Source organism: Mobula birostris, chromosome 3 (assembly GCF_030028105.1).
Source record: "Mobula birostris isolate sMobBir1 chromosome 3, sMobBir1.hap1, whole genome shotgun sequence".
Classification (NCBI taxonomy): domain Eukaryota; kingdom Metazoa; phylum Chordata; class Chondrichthyes; order Myliobatiformes; family Myliobatidae; genus Mobula; species Mobula birostris.
In genome coordinates, this window is record NC_092372.1 from 36,849,672 (window position 1) to 36,874,265 (window position 24,594).

Sequence of the window (24,594 nt, forward strand, 5' to 3'; positions counted from 1 at the left end):
GCATAAAAATGCTAAACCACAAGAAAAATAACATAGAAACATATAGAAACATAAAAAATAGGTGTGGGAGTAGGCCATTCGGCCCTTAGAGCCTGCACCACCATTTATTATGATCATGGCTGATCATCCAACTCAGAACCCCGCCCCAGCCTTCCCTCCATACCCCCTGATCCCCGTAGCCACAAGGGCCATATCTAACTCCCTCTTAAATCTAGCCAATGAACTGGCCTCAACTGTTTCCTGTGGCAGAGAATTCCACAGATTCACCACTCTCTGTGTGAAGAAGTTTTTCCTAATCTCGGTCCTAAAAGGCTTCCCCTTTATCCTCAAACTGTGACCCCTCGTTCTGGACTTCCCCAACATCGGGAACAATCTTCCTGCATCTAGCCTGTCCAATCCCTTTAGGATTTTATACGTTTCAATCAGATCCCCCCCTCAATCTTCTAAATTCCTACGAGTACAAGCCCAGTTCATCCAGTCTTTCTTCATATGAAAGTCCTGCCATCCCAGGAATCAATCTGATGAACCTTCTTTGTACTCCCTCTATGGCAAGGATGTCTTTCCTCAGATTAGGGGACCAAAACTGCACACAATACTCCAGGTGTGGTCTCAACAAGGCCTTGTACAACTGCAGTAGTACCTCCCTGCTCCTGTACTCGAATCCTCTCGCTATAAATGCCAGCATACCATTCGCCTTTTTCACCGCCTGCTGTATCTGCATGTCCACTTTCAATGACTGGTGTATAATGACACCCAGGTCTCGTTGCACCTCTCCTTTTCCTAATCGGCCACCATTCAGATAATAATCTGTTTTCCTATTTTTGCCACCAAAGTGGATAACTTCACATTTATCCACATTAAATTGCATCTGCCATGAATTTGCCCACTCACCCAACCTATCCAAGTCACTCTGCATCCTCTTAGCATCCTCCTCACAGCTAACACTGCCACCCAGCTTCGTGTCATCCGCAAACTTGGAGATGCTGCATTTAATTCCCTCGTTCAAGTCATTAATATATATTGTAAACACATTATTCTTCACTTATCCTCCAGTCTTTATATTCAATAAGCAATTTGATATTAGAGGATATTCTTTATTGTTAACAAATAATGTATATGTGGTAATTGTTGCCAAGAAGTTGATCTCATTTTACGATATTCTGTTCAAATGTTGTTCTGTATTGAGAGGATTCAGAGTTGATGACCCAAAGCATTGTGTATCTCTTTGTCTCCACAGATAATGCTTGACCCACCGAGTTTCTCCTATAGTTTGCTGTCTGCTCTATTTCCAGCTTCTGCTGATTTTTGTGTCTTCATCATGCTAATTTGGTTGGTTTTTCAATGAGGAAGTAGAAGTGGTTGGTGAAGGTAATGCGCTTGTTTTTGTGTATGTATTTAAAACAGTGGCACATAATTAGCTTATCAACAAATTTGTGCAATGTAGTGCAAAATGAAACATTTCTTAAGTGAGAAGGATGGAACGAAATATAAAGCATAAATTCTAAATGACACCCGGGTTTAATGAATCCTGTCCAAAAACAAAGACCAACTGGGTCCTTCTAGCAGACTGTTTGTTGCTCCAGAAAGTGGCACTACAGCTTGAGACGACCATTAAAAAAACACAGAGACTCCCTGAGTCATTGACTACAAAGTCAAGACTGTGAGGTTGAACTTCTGTGAAACAATGGATTGGCTGCAACTGGAGTGCTGCATCACATTTTGGTCACACAACTTTTGTAGCTCTGAGAGCGTGCAAGAAAGCTTTAGAATCAGAAACAGAAACAGATTCAGGTTTATTATCACCGACAATGACGTGAAATTTGTTAATTTAGCAGCAGCAGTTCAATGCAATACATAATATAGAAGAGAAAAAAAAAAAATAATATTTTAGATTAGATTAGATTATGAGGACACGCAGTCCACTTTTATTGTCATTTAATAATGCATGCATTAAGAAATGATACAATGTTCCTCCAGAATGATATCACAGAAACACAAGACAAACCAAGACTGAAAAACTGACAAAAGACACATGATTATAACATATAGTTACAACAGTGCAAAGCAATACAATAATTTGATAAAGAACAGACCATGGGCACAGTAAAAAAAAGTCTCAAAGTCTCTTGAAAGTCCCATCATCTCACGCAGACGGTAGAAGGAAGAAAAACTCTCTCTACCATGAGCTTCCAGCGCTGCAAACTTGCCGATGCAGCATTCTGGAAGCACCCGACCACAGCTGATTCTTGAGTCCATCCGAGAACTTCGAGCCTCCGACCAGCCCTCTGACACTGAGCACCAAGCACCATCTCTGCCGAGCACTTCAACCCCGGCCCCAGCAATAGGCAAAGCTGAGGATTTGGGGCCTTCCCCTCTGGAGATTCTCGATTGCACGGTAGCAGCAGCAGCAAAGTGGGCATTTCAGAAGTTTCTCCAGATGTTCCTCCATGCTTCTCACAGCTGTCTCCATCAAATCAGGATTGTGCACGGTACCTACTTCACAAATACGATATCAATTTGGAGTGGCATTTAGGATGCAGACGCGAGCATGAGCGTTGAACGGCAAACAGGAGGGAGAGCAGGAAGGCAGGAGACAGGCAGAATTTATCTTGATGCGGAGAGACTGGGTTTCACAGATAAATCTCGGTACTGAAGCAAAACTTAGGACACACAATCCTAAGCGGCCGGGAAGCGTTAATTACCACACTGGCAAAACCAACAATCTGGCAACTTGTGGGTGCAAAGCCAGGTTCTTATGCTGCGGGTCTTGATGAAAACCAGGTGTACCATCATCAAAGGGAATTAGGAGAAAATGGGGAATTAACGGTCGGGACTGTGACCGTATCATCCCTCAACAGGAGCCTCCAGGCAAGCCACCAGGTTTGTCCGGGTTGTCTCAATGGAAATTGCGGATGAGGGAAGGGTCCAGGATGAAGGAGTGGGGAATCCAGGTGCCCTCCTCAGGGCCGTATCCCTCCCAATCGACCAGGTACTGGAGACCCCTGCCTCAACGGCTCACATCCAGTATTCGCCAGATGGTGTACGTTGGGTAGTCGTCAATGATCCAGGCGGGTGGACACAAGTAGATGGGCACAAAGGGCTGACAGACACAGGTTTCATTTGGGAGACGTGGAATGTGGGATGAATGTGCATGAATCTGGGCAGTTTGAGTCTGACCACCAAGGGGTTGATAATGGTCTCAATCTCGAATGGTCCCAGGTAGTGAGGGGCGAGTTTCTTGGATTCATTCTTGAGGAGGGTGTTTTTAGAAGAAAGCCAAACCTTCTGACCTGGCAGATAATTGGGTGCAGGAATTCAATGGCGATCGGCAAACCTCCGGTTGCGGTTGGCTGAGCGGAGCAGGGCCGCGCGTGCATCCTTCCAGACTTTGCAGCACTGGCGGAGATGGGACTGAACTGAAGGTACAGCAATATCATCTTCATGTGCAGGAAACAGAGGGGGTTGGTAACCGAGGGAGCATTCAAAGGGAGACAGTCCAGTGGTGGTGCTGACCAGGGGGTTGTGGGCGCACTCTAACCAAGTGAGATGGGTGCTCCAGGATGATGGGTTGTTGGTGGTTATGCAGCGCATTGCTGCTTCCAAATCCTGGTTTGCTTGTTCTGCTTGATCGTTAGTCTGTGGATGGAAGCCAGAAGACAGACTTACTGAGGCTCCAAGGGCTTGACAAAAGGATATCCAGACTTGAGAGATGAATTGGGGACCCGGTCAGAAATAATGTCAGAGGGAATTCCATGAAGGCGGAAGATGTGATAGACAAGGAGTTCGGCTGTTTCACGGGCTGCAGGGAGTTTGGGAAGGGCTACGAAGTGCACGGCTTTGGAGAAGCAGTCCACCACAGTGAGTACAGCAGTGTTCCCATGTGAAGGGGATAGTCCCGTAATGAAATCCAGAGCAATGTGGGACCAAGAGCGGCCAGGGACAGGTAGGGGACGAAGCAACTCAGCAGGTGGTCAATGGGAGGCTTTTCCTTCCTGGTCGGAACAGGTTATACAGCCGACTGGTGGGTAGGGGGACTCCGGGGAGGTCAATTGCGCAATCGTGAGGGCGGTGTGGAGGCAGGGAAAGATCCCGTTGTTTGCTAAACACTTATCCCAGATCATGATACTCTGCTGGAACCTTGGATAAGTCGGGGGTTCAGAGGCAGACGAGGTCCGATGATTTCCACTGGGGAAAGGGCCGATTGTAGACAAGTGGAGTGACAGAACGAACTCCAGCTGACTATCCTCCCGGTGGACCAGTCAATGTGGGGGTTATGACGGCTTAACTAGGAGTACCCAAGAACTATAGGAGCTTGAGGAGAGGAAATTAAATTGAATCGTACCTGTTCCTGCTGGTTCCCGGAGAGAAGGAGAGACAAGGGTGGTGTGCAGAGCGTGACTCGGGCCAGTAGTCTACCGTCCAGTGTCTGGGCTTCTGGGGGGCACTCAATGACTCATGATGAATTCCGGCCCGGAAAGCTAAGTGTTCATCTAAAAGGCTTCCCTCAGCACTGGAGTCCACTAGAGCTGACAGATGCAGGGACTGTTGGTTGTAACGTAAAGTAGCTTGAAGCTGCGTCCGGGTTCGGGGAACGGAAGGGAATGTTGTCTGGCTCACCAGGGTCCCCCTCTCTACTGGTGAGCCTTCCCTTTTTGGCCAAAGGGGACAGGTAGCATGGAAGTGGCCAGACTGGCTGCAATAGAGACACTCACCCACTCTCAATCTCCGTAGTCGTTCTGTGGGGGAAAAGGCAGTTCCGTCCCAGCTGCATGGGTTCCTCTCCCAGGGCGGTGGAAACGACCAGGCTGGGAACTATTCTAGGAGCAGGAGGAGGAGACAGGCTTGTTCTGGCGGGAGGTGGAAATGAGTGCCGCGGAGTAGCCACAGGTGGTGGACAACCAAGTCTTTCCCTATGGCGTTCTCAGAGACGATTGTCCAACCTGGTAGCTAGGGAGATCAAGGAATCCAGGCTGTCAGTGCCGTCTCTTGCCGCCAACTCGTCTTTCACCATATCGCTGAGACCATTCCGAAATACCCCTTAGAGTGCCTCATTGTTCCACCCCAAGTCAGCAGCTAACGTCTGGAACTCCACGGAATACTCGGCAACACTGCGTGAGCCCTGACTGAGAATGAGTAGATGCTTGGTGGCATATTTACCATGGACAGGATGGTCAAAGATCTTCCTCATTTCGCGATAAAGGTGGGGAAAGAAGAGCAGATATCCGGTTGGTTATCCCAAACAGCTGTGGCCCACGCTAAGGCACTTCCTCGCAACAACCCCATGATGTAAGCAATCTTTGACTTATCTGTGGAGTACGTGGACAACTGCTGTTCAAGCACCAAGGGGCACTAAAGAAGGAAGGCCTGGCACTTCCCCAAATCCTCAGCATAGTGTTCAGGTTCAGGTATGTGCGGCTCTCTTGGCGGGGGAGTTGCTGACACGTAGGGGGTTGCCACTACAGGCTGTCTGGGCTGGTTAGGAGATGGGGTAAAATGAGTGGATACACTTGGTCATCAATCTTCGGTACGTCAGCAGACAGGGAATGGAGGTTTTCCATGACCTCCCAGAGGAGTTGGTCGTGCAGGTGCAGTAAGGAACCCTGGCTGGCGAGGGCTTGTTGAAGGGTATTCGTGTCCGCTGGGTCCATAGTGGCCAGATTGTTCTGTTGCAACGAATGAGGCAAACCCAAGCACAGAACACAGGCACAGAGATTTAATTAGGATGTAGATGTGGGTGTGAGCGTGGAACGGCAAACAGGAGGGAGAGCAGGAAGGCAGGAGACAGGCAGAATTTATCTTGACACAGAGAGACTAGGTTTCACAGGTAAACCTCGGAACTGGAGTAGAACTTAGAAAACTGATCTTGACACGGAGAGACTGAGTTTCACAGATAAATCTCAGTACTGAAGCAAAATTTAGGACTCACAATCCTAAGCAGACAGGAAGCATTAATTACTGCACTGGCAAAACTAATGATCAGGCAGCTAGTGGGTGCAAAGCCAGGGTACTTATACTGCAGGTCTTGATGAAAACCAGGTGTGCTGTCATCAAAGGGAATTAGGAGAAAATGGGGAATTAATGGTCGGAACCGTGGCACAATCAAAGGGAATTACAAGAAAATGGGGAATTAACGGTCGGGACAGTGACACTCTCTAGATTGCATTTCCTAGAATTTTAAGGTCATACAGCATGGAAACAGAGTCTTTGGTTGACTGCATCCACACTAATCATGAAGCACTCATCTACACCAATCCTCCTTTTCCACTTGTATTCCCATTACTTTGCCTCTTACTCATCCCCTTCCTGAATCTCATGGTATGCACCTGTATTAGGGGCAATTTACAATAAACTTTTAACCTACCACCTAGTACAATTTCACACATAGGAAGGAACTGGAGTACCTGGGGAAAATTTCAGATAGACAGCACCCTATGTCTCTGGACTGTGAGGAAGCAAGGGTAGTCACTACCGTCTGTAACCGCCAAACGGACTCCTTCCCGATCACGACAAATCTATACTTCTAACAAAAATAAGCCAACCACTTTACAAAAATAAAACATTTAGAGATTGGATCATCAACATAATGCTGAATGAAAATATCCTCATAGGTTGAATCTAATAAATGTTGATGTAATATTTAATAAAATCACTTTAATTGGCTTTTTGGCAGGTAAGCACATACCCAGCATTTTTTTAATAGCTGCTTCTCAGAGTTCAGACTGACCAGTGGCAATTAATAGCAATTACATTGTGATACCTGTGGCTAAAAATATTATATGTTTAGACTAACAACCACAATGGTTAACGGTCTGGTATCAGACAGTAGAAAAAAATAGATGGTTATTTTCAAATATGATCGATACCCCACTGATGAGTAATCGGCCACTTGCTATCCAGATCCCCATGTTACTCAGGTAAGAAACTGAAGCATTGTCAGTGTTTGTGGAACTTATCTGTAAAACAGGTCTTTGCTGGCATTTTAGAACGTTAGAAGAGAAGACTGAGAACAAGACAATAGCAGCTCTTGTGAGTTCTCTTGTTTTCAATTTCAATATAAAATCTACGTACAGTTTCCTGAATGTGGTGACACAGCTTATTTGGGTAGCTGTAGTATATGCAATATTACAGTGTTATTTGGGTAATATTGTAAATACATTGCTTGATTAAACATTCTTTGTTTACATAATTCCATATGTTATATGTAAAGCTACTTGAATGTCATTACTCTGCCACGTCATCTGTGCACGCCTCACTGAAGAAAAGGAAAGTAAAACAAAGTAGAGAGGCTTCCTGGCTTCTGTGTTTTTATTTTGATTTATTTTTGGAGTTACAAATTATAACTGTGGTGATGAATAAGTTTTTAAATGAACCTGAGACAACTACCTACCTGATGAAGTGCAGCAAGACGTTCGAGTAAAAGTAAAAGTACCACACGTTTCTTTTCATCAAGAGGAAAGAAAGACATTTGAGTTTTAAAAAGGATGAAATTCATGGGTTCATAAAAAGTGTGTATCAGGTGGTAATAATAATAAATAAAAAATGCAGAAATCATCAGAAAGATAGATGCATTCAACAGATAACTGGATGATCTATACTGAACAAATTGAGCAGTATTTTAAAGCAAATGGAATAGCCAATATGAAACAAGTGCTAGTATGGCTGAGTGTAATTGGTGGAAAAACAAACCAGCCAAAATAAACTTTGCTGATATTGTGAATGTATTGCAAGAACAATTAGAACTGAAAACATTATTGATTGGAGAGTGCATTAGGTTTCATAAGTGGAATCAAAAGGAAGGAGAATCCATTTCATCTTACGTGAATTGAAGAAATTGTCTGAGCATTTTTAGTTTAGTGAGGAACTTAATGATGCACTGGGAGATCATTTAGTTTCTAAAATTTTACAAGAAAGCTTTCAAAAATGGCTCCTAACTGAAGCAGAACTCACAGTTAAAAGAACAGTTAAAATTGCTGTATCAATGGAAACAGCAGTCAGAGATGCAACTGAGTTACACTCAGGAATGAAAGTGAATGTGAACAAAATTGCCACATCTAAACAGAAACCTGCATAGCCAAATAAATTGTCTTGGTGTTGTTCCAGGGCCTCACATACGTCAGACCAATGCAGGTTTAAAGGCGAAACTTGCAGAAAATACAACGAAGTAGGACACATACAAAGAGCATGTTGGGCAGACAAAAAACTGCGCAGGGAAGAGAAAAAGATAAAAAGTAAATTTGCAGTTTCAAAAAAACACAAATTTGCGTGCTGTTGATGAAAACTCTGATAATGATGAGAGTAACACAGGATTTGGTAGGCTTGAGATTTACAATCTGAAAACTAACATATGTTCCTTATACCATCCTTGATAAAGTAGTCAGTGTGCTTATTTGCATGGAGGCTGAAGGAAATCTTTCCAAGTTTAAGTGGAACCCATGGACAATGCCAGTGGTCCCAATAGCCATGACGGATGCGTCTGTGGTGATATGTAGTGATTTCAAGGTCACTATCAACCCTATACTGAAAATAGATCAATATCCTCTGTCCAGGATAGAGGATATCTTTGCAAAACTTTCTAAAGGGGAACAATTCAGCAAAGTGGACTTAGCTGAGGCCTACCTACAGATGGAAATGGAAAAAGAGCCCAAAGTGTTTCTCACCATAAACACTCACAAAGGGCTTTATTGCTACAATAGGCTTATTTTTGGCATAGCATCTGCATCTGCACTGTAGCAGAAAGGAGATGCAAGGCTTCCCAGCCACTCAGTGTTACCTGGATGACATCATTGTTATCAGAGAGGATGACGAGGAGCGTCTCCAAAATCCCTAGACAGTGTTAAAGGGATTGGAAGATAACAGGCTCAAGTGTGAATTCTTCAAACCAAGCATCACTTTCTGTGGTCACACTACTGATGCATAAGGATTACGCAAGTGTGCTGAGAAAATTCTAGCAGTGCTGGTTCCCCCAGGGATAATGAATGTGTCACAGTTGCGGTCTTTTTTAAGTTTAAGATTTGTCGATTACTATAACAGGTTCTTGCTAAGCTTGGCTACAGTGCTCCTCCCCAGAACTCATTACTACCGGTTGGGAAGAAATGGCAATGGATAAAGCAGTGTGAGGTGGCTCCCAAAAGGTAAAGGAAATGGTAACTGCAAATGTTTTTCATACCGTATGATCTACATTGTCCGATGAAGCTTTCCTGTGACATGCCACATGTTCTGAGTGAAGGAAGTAAACACCCCATAGTCTTTACATTATATTCATTTACCACTCCAGAGAAAAACTACACAGAGATTGACAGAGAGGCCTTGGGTCTGATTTGGGGTATAAAATGTTTCAATCAGTACTTGTATGGGAGTTAATTTACCCTCATTACTGATCATCAACCATGAGTGTCCATTTTCCATCAATAGAAGGGTGTTCCACAAACAGCAGCAGCACAACTGAATTGAGTTGAATTGAATTGACTTTATTACTTACATCATGCATATACACGTGGAGTAAAAGTCTTTACGTTACATCTCTGTCTAAATGTGCAATGTGCAATTTACAGTAACTTATAATAAATAGTATGTGCAACAGGACAGTTAATATAACACTGAAATGCAGTCTATCAGCATGAATTAATCAGTCTGGTGGCCTGGTAGATAAAGCTGGCCTGGAGCCTGTTGGTCCTGGCTTTTATGCTGCGGTACCGTTTCCCGGATGGTAGCAGCTGGAACAGTTTGTAGATGGGGTGACTTGGGTCCTGGGCTGTCCATACCACTCTCTGCAGAGTCCTGCAATTGAGGGGAGTACAGTTCCCATACCAGACAGTGATACAGCCAGTCACTGGGGCCCATACCAAACTTTTTCAACCGTCTGAGGTGAAAAAGGTGATACTGTGCTTTTTTCACCACACAGCCAGTATGTACAGACCACGTGAGATTCTCAGTGATATGTATGCCGAGGAACCTGCTGTTTACCCTCTCAACCCCAGATTCATTGATGTCAATAGGGGTTAGCCTGTCTCCATTCCTTCTATTGTCCACAACCAGCTCCTTTGTTTTGCGAAGATAGCGGAGATCTCTTATAGCAGAGATGATGCAATGGGTAACTAAAAGACACCACACTGTCTCAGGTCTACATGATAACCCAAAACAGCTGGAATGTGCAGCACAAATTCTAATTTGCCCATTTTTACCAGCTACAAAGTGGCCAGAAGTGCTCCCAATAGCCTCTGCTACAGCCTCACATACTGTTCGTATGTTGAGACGCCCCTTCTCAAGAAATAGCGTTCCAGAACACTTAATCAGTGACAATGGACCACAGTTTGCTGTGGAACAGCTTCAGTCATTCCTGAAAATGAATAGAAGAAGACATATTATGTCTGCACTGTACTACCTAGCTACAAATGGCTTGATGGAAAGGTTTGTCCTGAGTTTAAAGAATGCACTGTGAACAATGTCAACAAAACACAGCACACTAACACTGAATCAGAAGCTCGGCAATTTTCTTCTTGCATTTTGCAGTGCAGCACACTCCACAACCAACAGTTCACCAGCTATGCTGTTCCTGACTCGTCCCTTGTGCTCACGGTTGGATCTCCTCAAACCTAATCTCAGGAGGAGTATTCAGGACAACAGCTGAGACAAACTGAAGGCTCCTCAAACAAAGAGGTTTGATGTTTCGCTCCTGGACAAGCAGTCCCGGCGAGGGACTACACAGGTGATCAAAAGTGGGTACTTGGAAAAATTAAGGACAGAACTGGACCACTTTCTTACACAGTGGAGATTGTGTCCAATGTCATCTGGAGGTGACACATCAATCAGTTGAGGAGAGCAGATTCAAATGTTAGAGAAGAAAGGTGTCCAGAGCTGTCAGAGCCACTTCCTGCAGTCCCAGAGTCAATTCCAACAACCAGCACGGAGAAGACCCAGAACCTGTTTCACTGCCACAAGTCTCACCTGTCAAACAGTGTGACCCACACCTTGTTCGAAAAAATGTTATCCCACAAGGGTAAGAGATCCTCTACAGTGATTAAATCTTTTGTCCTGAACGTGACAATTTAAAATTTACCATGCTATGGATGTCTGTATATTGTAGTAGTGTTATGTAGAGAGCAATACATTATGTATTTGAGTTGAGATGCATTCTATATTGATTTGGAGCTTATACCTAAGCAGGTAGGAGAATAGTGTATTTAACATTTCCGTTACATCTGAGTAATATCGTTTGATTAAGCACTTTTTGTTTATATAATTATTTACATAATTCATTATGAGTTATATGTAGAAGTACATGAATGGTATACGTCATTATGTCACTACATCATTATGCTACCACGTCATTTGCACGCGTCTCACTAAAGAAAAAGAAAGTAGATAAGTTTCCCGGCTCCTGTGTTTCCCTCGCGATTAGAATTTGGAGTTACAAAAGTCGACAGCAGTGATGAAAGCATCTGGCATACCTGCCGTCATCTAACCGGAAAACAAGTACCAGAGCTGGGACATATAACAGTTGTATGTGATGTGGGTACGAATGCATTTGGAGCACTGTGTGCTGTCCTGGTTGCCCTGCTATAAAGGCATAGCTCAAATACCATCTATACATTTGCTGACGATACAAGCATTCTTGGTAGAATCTCAGGTGGTGACGAGAGGGCGTACAGGAGTGAGATATGCCAACTAGTGGAGTGGTGCTGCAGCAACAACCTGATACTCTATGTCAGTAAGACAAAAGAGCTGATTGTGGACTTCAGGAAGGGTAAGACGAAGGAACACATACCAATCCTCATAGAGGGATCAGAAGTGGATAGATCAAGTTCCTGAGTGTCAAGATCTCTGAGGATCTAACCTGGTTCCAACATATCAATGCAGTTATAAAGAAGGCAAGACAGTGGCTATATTTTATTAGGAGTTTGAAGAGATTTGGCATGTCAACAAATACACTCAAAAACTTCTGTAGTCTTACCGTGGAGAGCATTCTGACAGGCTGCATCACTGTCTGGTATGGAGGGGCTACTGCACAGGACCAAAAGGAGCTGCAAAAGTTTGTAAATCTAATCAGCTCCATCTTGGGTACCAGCCTACTAAGTACCCAGGACATCTTTAAGGAGCGGTGTCTCAGATAGGCAGCATCCATTATTAAGGACCTCCAGGACCCAGGGCATACTCTTTTCTCACTGTTACCATCAGGTAGGAGGTACAGAAGCCTGAAGGCACACACTCAGCAATTCAGGAACAGCTTCTTCCCCTCTGCCATCCGATTCCTAAATGGACATTGAATCTTTGGACACTACCTCACTTTTTTAAAAATATACAGTATTTCTGTTTTTGCATGTTTTTTTAAAGATCTATTCAATATATGTAATCGATTTACTTGTTTATTTATTATTATTACTATTTTTTATTTTATTTATTATTATTTTTTTTCTCTCTGCTAGATTATGTATTACATTGAACTGCTGCTGCTAAGTTAACAAATTTCACGTCACATGCTGGTGATAATAAACCTGATTCTGATTAAGCTACTGAAAGGGTGCAGAAACAACTCACGAGGATATTGCCGGAGTAGGTGGCTTGAGTTATAAGAAAAAGTTAGATAGCCTGTGATTATTTACCTTGAAGTGAAAAAGGCTGAGAGGTGACATTATAATGTTTATAAAATCACGAATAAGTTAGATGCAATAGATTTTCACAGTCTTTTTATCTGGTCTAAAAGTAGAAGACATAGTTTTAAGGTGAGACAGAAAGGGTTTGAAGGGACATGAGTGGAAAGGTTTTAACACAGGGGTGAGTATATTGAACAAACTGTCAAAGCAAGTGGTAGAGGCAGGTAAAATTATAACATTTACATTTGCATTGCTACAGTGATAGTAAAGATTTCGGGAGAAAGTAGGCCAAATGCAGGCAAATGGGACTAGCTGAGGAATGGCAGACAGAAATGAGTTAGGCTGAAGGGTCTGCTACTGTACTGCATGACCCTGAGTCCATAACTTAGATACACTGACCCATATGTTGGAGACAATCAGCTTTATTAAAAAAAAACAGTAAAGTGGACAAATGGTTTTCGCTATGCAACATAGAAAACATCTTTTGTACAGTTAGTGATCAAGTAACGGTTTAGATGTCTAATGTGTTGGACAGAAATGCCAGGAATGGTACAAGTTAAATAATAATGAAATACCAGCAATAAAGGGGTTAAATTTGGGAAGAAATCTACAGTCCATCTTGCCAAAAACTTTTCTTCATACCAAAAATACTATTCCCAAACAACAAAATAAAAAAACTATTTTACAACAACCAAGTATGAAGAGAATGCAGCATCAATATTAATCTTAATAGAAATATCTTTAAAAGTATTTAGAACAAAATACAATTTAACTACTAGTGTTTTTCTACTCACACTGCAATAGGAGCTTAATGCAACTCAGTGTGTTACAATGAAAAATGGATGTATACTGGCATTTTTCTTTAGGTTGCTCCATCAAAATGAATCTAGTTTTGAACAAAACAGTTGAGGACATTTTAAGATTCATATATTGTGCCCTAATCTTAATACTAATTTAATTATAATGTACTGTATTTGTTTTCTAGAGATTATTTTCAATCAAGGTTCATTACCAAGTTTAGTCTTACAACAATATATTTCATGAAGTTTTACAGGCTTTGTAAAGAAACAGTTTACACATTGAGCTTAGAATTGATAAACTGAAGCGCAAATCAAGACTCATTTTGTTAGAGCTGATTAATATCTCCTGTATTTGTTGGGTCCTGTCTGTTGCACTGAATTGTAGTACAAAAACAGTTCTTCTCACATCTGATCCAAAGTGCTTCCAGATAAATGCGTGTTCAACCATTCAATGGATAATCATGCTTGGATGAGCATATGTCTTTGATATGGGTTAGGACTCCATAAATAACATCTTTTCACGAAGATCATTCGACATTGTACAACTGCATTGTCTCTTGTGCCTCAGGTTACATCACAAGGCATTTTGACATTGGCTGCCAATGAAATAAGTTCTCATCAATTTGCTTCATTCTTTACTGGCATGGAAACCCCTTGTGCCAGTAACAATCATTTGAATATCAAAAGCTTGTTGCAAGTTTTACAAGCAGATGTCTGTGAGTTTACTGCCTGAGCACTAATAATGTTCTTCATTAAGACTTCAACACTTTAATAGAGTCATGCGATGCAAGGAAAGAAATGCAGTGTTGAATTAAGACCAGGACTCGTTAATGTGGTGCTGGCTGCAAATCTTCGCCGATTCTAGTCTGATATTATAGAGACTTCCTGCCTCACCACTATTGGCAGGAAATGGGCTGATGGGTGTTTCCGTCTTGTCTTGCGCCCTCTTCGTGGAGCCCCTTTTCCATTCAAAGCCACAAACATTTGCTGTTCATTGTGTTTCCATTTCATGGAAGCATAGGTGTTGTAACCATTCTCTTCTATCCTTTCTTTAAGTTTGCAGTCAATGTTAAAATCTTTCTGCAAAACAAAAAACAAGCAATTGCAAACATAAATCTTCCAACATTAAACTATACTCCTTTAGTATCTGTGTTTTAGTGATGAGGAATTTGCAATTCATCAGAATGCTTTTTCATATTAAGATCTGGATCATATTTATCAATGTTTGTAAAGCAATTTACAGATAAATAAATATATACCTGTATCAATTAAAAGTCTTAAGAGGTTCATGGTATTGTAATAAATTAACTTTACAGCTTGGTTGTTCAAACACCATTATCCATCTGCTATCTAAATGGAGAAAGACTGCTGCTGTGGGAAGTACAGAAGGTTACACCCAGAATACTGTGCATAGTTTTGGTCGTCTTGTTGAAGAAATGATATAAAGTCAATGGAGAAATCGAATGTAGATTATTTTTAGAAGGTGTACAAGATGACAAAGGTGGCAGGGTGGAGATATGTCGCTATCGAAGGAGATGTAAGGTGCTCCTTTCCACCATTAGCCTGAAGATCACCCTTGGGCAAGGTGTAACACCTGCTTGGTGCCCCCTCATCAGGGTCACGTGAAACCATGGGAACAGGTGGTGGATGGTCATATGAGCAACTGGTGCATATCACGAGTCCTGGTTATGCAACCACTGACCCCAGGCAATTTCTGAAGAATATTAATAATGGCTGTGGTCTCCTGTCTTGTAAAGACACTGCCCAGAAGAAGGCAATGGCAAATCACTTCTGTAGAAAAATTTGCCAAGAACAATCATGATTGCCCACGTCATATGACATGGCACATAATGATGGTGATGAGGCATAGATAGAGACGTTTTCTCAGGGCATAAACGGCAAATATGAGGAGACATAACTTTAAGGTGTCTGGAGCGAAGTGTAGGAGAGGATGTCAGAGGTAGCTTTTTTAACAGAGAGTGGTAGACACATGGAATGCACTGTCAGGGATGGTGATGGGGCAGATACATTAGGGACATTTAAGAAACTCTTAGATAGGCATATGGTTGATTGAAAAAAAAATAGAAGGCTACATGGGAGGGAAGGGTTAAATTGAACTTAGAGTATGTTAAAGTGTCAATACAACATCATGGGCCAAGGGCCTGTACTGTACTGTTCTATGTTCTATGTTGAAGAGATTGTTACGGCAGACTCTAACAAATTTGTGAAAATGCTCTCTTCAAGGTATCCGGACTGGTTACATCATGGCCTGGGATAGCAAGTCCATGCAGCAGCAGCCAACACAGACAGAACTCTCATCTCCACTGAAGTGCTACCTCAAGATTCAAGATTTTCAGTAGACAAGTGCAAAACGGAATGAAATATAGTAATTGCCACTCCAGGTCCAATGGAGCACAAAAAAACCACAATAAATTAACTCATTAGATAACTTACAGATTGACTATGTATATAAAATGGCACTAGATACGGTATAGTCTGTACATAAGTCGACACTCACAGGAAATGATAAAGTAGTGGTGGTTGGGGTGTGGAGATCTTGATCAGCCTTCCTGATTGGGGAAGTAACTGTTTTTGTGCCTATTCACCCTAGCATGGATGCTACGTAGCTTCCTGATGGTAGTGGGACAAACGGTCCATAAGCAGGGTGGGTGGGATCCTTCACGATACAGCTGGCCTTTTCTGGCATATTTCTTTATATGTCCTTGATGGTGGGTAGGCTGATGACAGTGCTAGGTTGGAGAGTTTTGATCATCAGGGGACCCCACCAACCATATTATCCTGTCTTCTTGCTGCTACCATTGGGCAGGAGGTACAGAAGAGAGAAGTCCCATACCACAAGATACAGGAACAGTTACTTTCTGACAACCATCAGATTCTTGAAATGACATGCACAACCCTAATCCTACCTCTACAGCAGAACACATTATGCCACTTCTTGCACTACCATGGACTTGTCTCATGTTTTAATTTTGCACTGAAGAATTATTACAGTCTTTTTTTCCTTTTATGTCTTGTATAATTTACACTCAGAGGCCACTTTATTAGTCACAGGAGGCACCTAGTAAAATGGCCCCTGAGTATACGTTTGTGGTTTTCTGCTGCTGTAACCCATGCATTTAAAGTTTTAACATGCTGTGCATTCAAATATGCCCTTCTGCACACTACTGTTGCAATGCATGGTTATTTGAGTTAATGTTACCTTCCTGTCAGCTTGAAGCAGTCTGGACATTTGCCTCGGACCCCTCTCATTAATAAAGTGTTTTCACCCACAGAACTGCTGCTCACTGGATGTGTTTTGTTTCTTGCACCATACTTGGTAAACTCTACAGACCGTTTTAAATGAGAATTCCAGGAGATCAGCAGTTTGAGATACTCTAACCACCCCATCTAGCACCAACAATCATTCCACATATATCACATTTCTTCCTCATGTTGAAGCTTGGCTGGAACAACAAGTCAACCTCTTGACCATGTTTGTGTGCTTTTATGAATTGAGTTGCTGACACATGATTGGCTGATTAGATATTTGTATTAATGAGGTGTACAGGTGTACCTAATAAAGTGACGACTGAGTATATGCTAGTTTCTGTGTTTTGTCTGAATCTATGTGCCTGAGATACAAGCACATTTTTCACTGTACCTGTAGCTTACCGTACTTTCACATATGCCAGTAAACTTGACTTGATTTGACTTGACACCAGGCCAATTCCTTGGATAAGGGGGCTATTCTATCAGGAATAGTAAAAGAACTAAGATTGATATTCTTTGGAGTTCATGGAAGTGAGAGATTTTGAAAGATATAATATCCTGCTGGGGCAAGAGAGGATAGGGATCGAGATATTTCCTCTAGTGGGAGAATGTCAAATGATGGGACATAGTTAAAACTAAGGTGCAAGTGGAATTCTTTTCACAGAGGGTGATGAACCTCTAGAATTCTCTACACTGGAGTTTAAAGAAGCAGCAGGTAATTTTTTGAAAGATGACAGAATTGAGGTCTAAACAATAAAAATAAGCCTTTAATCTCTCAATGTAACTCACTGTGGCCCTTTTACTCTATTTATCCACCTGTATTGTACTTTCTCTGTACCTATAACACAATATTCTGTATTCATTTTTTTCCTTTTGTACTACTCTGATGTATTTATGTATGGAATGATCTGGATGGAATACAAACAAAAGATCTTCACTGTATCTTGGCAGGTGACAACAATAAACCAATTACCTTGACTAGAAGTGTGCAGACTGATTTGCAAATGGATGGTTTCACTCAAAATAATTGCTCATGTGATTTATTTCAGGTAAAATTATTTAGGGCCAGAGGATCAGGAAATCATATCTTATGCTCTGTGATTAGACTCTACCTACTTTGACTTGCTGTAGTTTTACCGGATATCTACTAAATTGAATGGAGATGAGATTTTTGATGGAGATATGTGGGGAAATTCCCATCCTAAGTTACTTGTTTGAACTTCCTCTCTTTCTCCAGTGACTAATAACATACAAGTTAACTTCTTGTGTTTTTCCAGTCTTTCAGTCAGGATCCATCAGTTGATATATATGCACCTCTTGTTTTCTTACCAGGTCCTGAAACATTGTAACATCTCATTCAAACTTGACAAAGTTTGAACATGGCCCTATAACCTAATTTTTATACGCAAACACGAGGAAATCTGCAGATGCTGGAAATTCAAGCCACACACATCAAAGTTGCTGGTGAACGCAGCAGGCCAGGCAGCATCTCTAGGAAGAGGTACAGTCGATGTTTCGGGCTGAGACCCTTCGTCAGGACTAACGAAGTCCTGACGAAGGGTCTCAGCCCGAAACGTTGACTGTACCTCTTCCTAGAGATGCTGCCTGGCCTACTGCGTTCACCAGCAACTTTGATGTGTGTAAGCTAATTTTTATCTCCTGTTCCTTTTCATTTTTGGCAATGCTTCCCACTGTGAATCATCTCTAACAAATAGTATATGCACAGAAGCAAATGCCTTTGCATTACATCATGTCTACATGTCTCATAAAGCAATGACTAACTTTAGGATGGCTTGATCATTTTAACCATCTTAAAAAGTCAAGTTGAAATACATTATTTCTTGATGACTACTCTTGCTCATAAAAATGGATTAAGATATTAATAAAATAACATAAGATATAAAGTTAAATGAAAAGAAAATGAAATAAAATTAATTTGGCTCTTGAAGACTCATATGACATTATTTTCTTCAGAATTATCTTGCAGATAAATTGCTCTCTGACCGCAAATTCATTGCCAGAGGTGGTCTTTCAAGTTCTACTCCACAGGGAGGGTTAATCATGTTAAATAGAGTGTGACTGGGGTCATGATCTGACAAATCATTTAATGGGAATAGGAATCAGAGTACATGTATTAGATAGAATAATTCAGCTATTACAGATGTATTGCCAAGACTTGGAGAGTGAGCTGCATGAATGAATACAAATACATGGCATTTATTTCAGCTATACAGGTAATAATTAAACTATTTTCATCATAGCTTTTTAACAGTGTTAAAACCATTACATAGATAGTAGACTGCTCCTCTTGTGGGATGTGGGAAGGTAGGGAGACCTCCAGTGTCCCTGATAAATGTGCCTGCATAATAGGTCATGTCTAACCAATCTTATAGAGCTTTTCAAGGAAGTTACGAGGAAAGCTGATGAAGACAAAGCAGTGGACGCTGTTCAAATGGACTTTAGTAAGGCCTTTGACAAGGTCCCGCATGGGAGGTTGGTTAAGAAGGTTCAATCTCCTGGCATTCAAGATGAGGTAGTAAATTGGATTAGACATTGGCTTTGTGGGAGAAACCAGAAAGTGGTAGTAGATGGATGCCTCTCAGAATGGAGGCCTGCGACTAGTGGAGTGCAGTAAGGATTGGTGCTGGGTCCGTTGTCGTTCATCATCTATAAGGTTTGGTGTAGAGTTGCACAGGGATGTGAACCAGAGAGCCAGAACAGTTAGTGGAGGTAGATGTTCGTAAGACTTCAGACAAAGTCAGGAGTCAAAAGGTTGAGCATGGTGAGACTAGTGTCCTGAGCTGCGTATGTTTCAATGCAAGGACTATATTAGGAAAGGTGGATGAGCTCAGGAGATGGATCAATGCCTGGGATTACGACGTTGTAGACATTAGTGAGACTTGGTTGCAGGAGGGGCAGGACTGGAAGCTCAGTATTCTGCCCTAACCCCTCTGAGGTTGCTCAGCAGCGGTCCAATAAGAACAAACATTTTGGTTTAAGTAACATTACATTTGATGAATTGGAGTGATCACTTGATCACACGGTCCTCTAGAATGTAAATTAGCACTACTGACTCCAGGACTCCCTTTAAGTTAAATAGATTTGAAAAGCCTTTTAAATATAATTCTCTAGATCTCCTCTTTGAATTGCCACTTCTTAAGTTTTTTAATGGATTTAAGTGTTTTCAATCACACATAATTTTAATTATGAAAATAGAAAATGCTTAAAATTTTTAGCAAGTCAGACAATATCTGTGGAGAGAGAAACAGAGTTAAAATTTCAGGTTGTGAAATGCACAGGCCTGAAAAGATCAATCTGTTTTTCTTTCTCACAAGTTGTAGCCTGACCTGTTGAATCTTTTCACAATGCTCATATTTACAGAGTCTGGATTACTTTGCTCATGTTTGACAGTTATAGTTGTTTTAAGCAAAAAATCTCAAGCCCAGCCACATCCTACAGACAAAAGAAATTGGCTCTGGTTTTCTTCAAAATGCCAGAATTTTCATGTGGACAACCTTGCATTTCTCCATATTAGTTTCAGAAGGTTTGAGACACCATGACAATACAGAAATAATTAAGTTCTTGATGAGTGTTTGGTGTGGCTTTGCAAACTACATAAATTCCTCAGCCCTTGTGCTAAGGAATTTTCCTTCTGAACTTGAGCCAGTTTGGAACCAACACAGGATCAGAGCATTTTATTTCAATCGAAAGGAACTGATGCAAGGGAACAATGTGTGTACTGGGTCATTCATATGTTTCAATAAATGAGTCTACTTAAGCATTTTAATTGTTTTAGTGCTTATTTCAAAAGGGAAAAGATATTTTTTACTGTATGAAAAATGTTTTATAGTTTTAGGTTTTTCCATTAAGAAAGTTTCAAAATTTTTGATAGCTTTGACAACTGGCTAAGCAAGGGGGCACACGGAGCCAGTTGTTAAATTTGTTCATAGCTTTGGTGTTGCTGTATGAGTAGAATTATATTGAACGGGTCCTGGGCTGTACTGTGGTTCTTAGATAGATATCAAATGGGCATGAAATCTCTTGCAAAGAATCATCTCAAGATAAGTGAGCATGTAACAGCTCAACACCTAATCCTACGATAATGGTGGTTAAAATTGACTTGATAATTTAATTCATCAAACACACATACTTCTGGTTACAACTGCAGCATCCACAGTACTGAAGTATTATTTTAGTCATCTTTATTCTGCTTGCATATTCAGTTTATAATTTTGCATTATTTTCAAATTAAGAAATACGATAACTACCATTCTGCTTCAATTGTTCTACACTCTACAATTGACTTTCTATCATCTGGCCTAGAAGGAGGGGGGTGAATCAAGTACGATTCCTACTCCAAACTGTTGTTCTGAAGGCAAATTCAATTAGTTTGGGGTGCATTTCAAAAGTTCTAAAGTCAAATATGAAGTGTGTCCACTTGGAGAAGGAGGCTGTTCCAGATGGGATCACCCACTCACTGGATCTATAACTGAGTATGAGTTGGAATTTTCAGGATAAATAGGGAATAAAAACTGAATAGTTTAAAAAAAAATTCAATGCATTGAACAGAGGAAAGGCTTGTTTAGATCATAGAGTACCCCTGAAGCCACAAGAGGGCTAAAGTTAACACAGTAATTTTTCAAGCAATTAGTTCAATTAAACCTAATCTAATCAATCCAACCAAACCAGCAGTAATCCGACAGTTGATATGTTCTGTGATTTAGGTTTTGTCTTATTTAAAAACTAAGTCAATTATTGACCTCATTATAATCTGTGGATAATGAAGCCATTAATCACAGTAATCTCTCTTAAATACTTTATAATTGAAATACTTTTAAAGAATACTTACTGAGCCATAGATCTTTCCTTTCTTGTCCATAGCCAAATAATAATTGCTGTTAATTGCTTTAATAGCCACAACCCCAACTTCCACAGAAGTAATTTTCAGTATACCTGAAACAAAACACAAATGATTTGTTACCATACTGACTACAGTGGAGGAGCGATATTTCAGAGCAAGTAGTTTATTAATTACTTATTCAAATATGGAAAATTATCTGAAAAAGAACTGTAACAATATCACTTTGCACCTGAGGCATATGTTCTCCATTGAAATAACAATGGCAGTTCAGGATGTCCTGGAAATCAATTTTGGTTGGCATTATTTCATTCGTAGTTGTAAAATCCTTAAAATATACTGAAGCAGATTAAATAAGTGTCCAGAGATGTAGAAGTTTTCTTTCAAGTTATCATACTAAACAAAGACATATTCAGTTTTAAACAGAAAAAATTCCGCAGATGCTAGAAATCCAGAGTAACAAACACAAAATGAAGCAGGTCAGGCAGCATCTATGGAAGGGAATAAACAGTCAACATTTCAGGTGAAACCAGATGATGGGGAAGGTAGGTGGGTGGGGGGGGTGGTGGAATGAAGTGAGAAGCTAGGAAATGACAGGTGGAAAAGATAAAGGGATGATGAAGAAGGAACCTAATAGGAGAGGAGAGTGGCCTACGGGAGAAAGGGGAGGAGAAGGGACAACAGAGGGAGATGATGTGCAGGTAAGGAGGAGAAGGGATATGAGGGGATTCAGAATAGGAAATAGAAAAGGAGGTAAGGGGGAGGGAGGAGGAGAGGTTCCCAGAAGTTGGAGAAATCAATGTTCATGGCGCAGGTTGGAAGCTACCCAAACAATATGAGATGTTGCTCCTCCAACCTGAGAGAGGCCTCATCATTTAGTTTTTCAGCGCTTGGATAAAGAGAAATGTCTGCCAATCTGTTGCATTGTTTGAGAAGCAGGAATGTCTTATGTCTATACGGTCCAATAGGATGACGATCAAATTATACATACAAATTTAGGAAAATATAGCATGTTGCTTGCGTGAAATACACTCTGTTTCCCTTGTTTTAAAAAAGCAGAGCTAAAAAGCAATGAAAATGTATATTTAATGAAAAACAACTATAAATTTCATCTAGTAACACGTTTTCATTATTTTCCTGATCTCCTTACAAGTTTTGGTGTTGAATCAACTTTGGAGTTTCGAACTCAAAAGTTCTTTTTGGGACCTGATTTGATCTGTTACTCACTGCCTCAAACCTCCACTAGATCTAACTCACAAACAATTTCTTTATCAAATGTTTCAAAATTCAGACTTGGTTCATCTCTAGCAGAGAGCATTTGATCTGAATTAAATTTTCAGATTTTTATTATTAATTTCAACAAATATCGCTTGGTTCTACAAATGAGCTCACCTTAGTAAATGGACTAAGAACATGAACACTCATTTTACTTGAAAATGTGTTCTTTCTTGGATACTGCAAAGACAAAGTTGCTTAACTCTTAAGTTAGAGTTTCAAAACATTGCTTATTCACAATCTCATTATGAGTTCTACTAGTGTGAACTTGTGATGATGTTCAGGGTTGTTCTGTACTTTCACAAGAAATAGGCCAAGTGATATTTATTAAATACAAGAATTCTCCAAATGTTTTAAGTGCTCTTGTAACACGCGCCTCTAGGCAATTTCCTTCACAATTTGACTGAAACTTCAGCTGATTCACTTGAAGTCAGATAGTATCAAGGAATTATATTTGATACAATTTTATTCCAGAAAGTTTCTCAAAGGGCAAATATGGGTCATTAACAAGAAAAACTCCTTAGTTAAGTCCTTAAGAGCAAATTTGGACTCAATATAGTTTGGACTGATATGGACTAAATATAGTCTGTTCAGCAGTGGTTCAGGAATCCATTTTCATTTTACCTCGACAGATCATTGGCTAGTTGATAAAATTTAATTTTGCAGAGAAGTCTACAGTACATCTGCTTTCTGAAAATGTATAGTCCGTGATTGCAAAACCACTTATGAAGGATTATTCTGATTACTATATGTTCTTAATACTTCAATTGTTGAACAATGATTTGATCGCTATAAGGCCAGTAAAAAAGGCTTATCGTGATTGCTATCACAGAGTCGTAGAATACTAGAGCACAGAAACAGGCCATTCAACCCATCTAGTCTGCGCCAAACCGTTAATCTGCCAAGTCCAAATGGCCTGCACACTGACCTTCATACTCCTTCCATCCATCTAGCTATGAAAATTTCTTTTAGAGCTTGAAATCAACCCCACATCAGTCACTTGTGCTGTCAGCTCATTCCGTATTCTCACCCCACTTGAACCTATAGGTTCTAGTTGTAGTCTCACCCAACCTCAGTAGAAAAAGCCTGCTTGAATTTACCCTATCAATACCCCTCATAATTTGACATAGAACATAGAATAATACAACACAGTACAGGCCCTTTGGTCCACAATGTTATGCCGACCCTCAAACCCTGCCTCCCATATAACCCTCCACATTAAATTTTTCCATATACCTGTCTAGTAGTCTCTTAGACTTCACTAATGTATCTGCCTCCACCACTGACTCAGGCAGTACATTCCACGCACCAACCACTCTCTCAGTAAAAAACCTTCCTCTAATATCCCCCTTGAACTTCCCACCCCTTACTTTAAAGCCATGTCCTCTTGTACTGAGCAGTGGTGCCTTGGGGAAGAGGCGCTGGCTATCCACTCTATTATTCCTCTTAATATCTTGTATACCTTTTATATTTTGTATATTTTGTATCCATCGATCATATCTCCCAACAATCTTCTAGTTCCAGGGAATGAAGTCCTAACATATTCAATTTCTCCTTATAACTCAGGTCCTCAAGACCCAGCAAAATCCTTCTAAATATTCTCTGCAATCTTTCGATCTTATTTCCATCTTTCCTGTAGGTAGGTGACAAAAACTGCACACGATATACTAAATTAGGGCTCACCAGTGCCTCATACAATTTCAGCATAACATCCCAACTCCTGTACTCAATACATTGATTTATGAAGGCCAATGTGCCAAAAGCTTTCTTTACAACCCTGTCTACCATTCACACCACTTTC

General features: G+C 40.9%; 1 protein-coding gene across 1 annotated transcript in view; it reads right to left on the reverse strand.

Annotated features, from left to right (window-relative positions):
* Positions 1-12,996: 12,996 nt before the first annotated feature.
* The window catches only part of LOC140194977 (fibroblast growth factor 10-like), a 125,802-nt gene continuing 114,204 nt past the window's right edge, over positions 12,997-24,594 (reverse strand). The window contains exons 2-3 of the mRNA XM_072252488.1: positions 21,510-21,613; positions 12,997-14,470 (exon numbers count right to left, since the gene is read on the reverse strand). Coding sequence (XP_072108589.1) covers positions 14,252-14,470; positions 21,510-21,613 — 323 coding nt within the window. The 3' untranslated portion in view covers positions 12,997-14,251. The remainder of the gene's footprint in view (positions 14,471-21,509; positions 21,614-24,594) is intronic.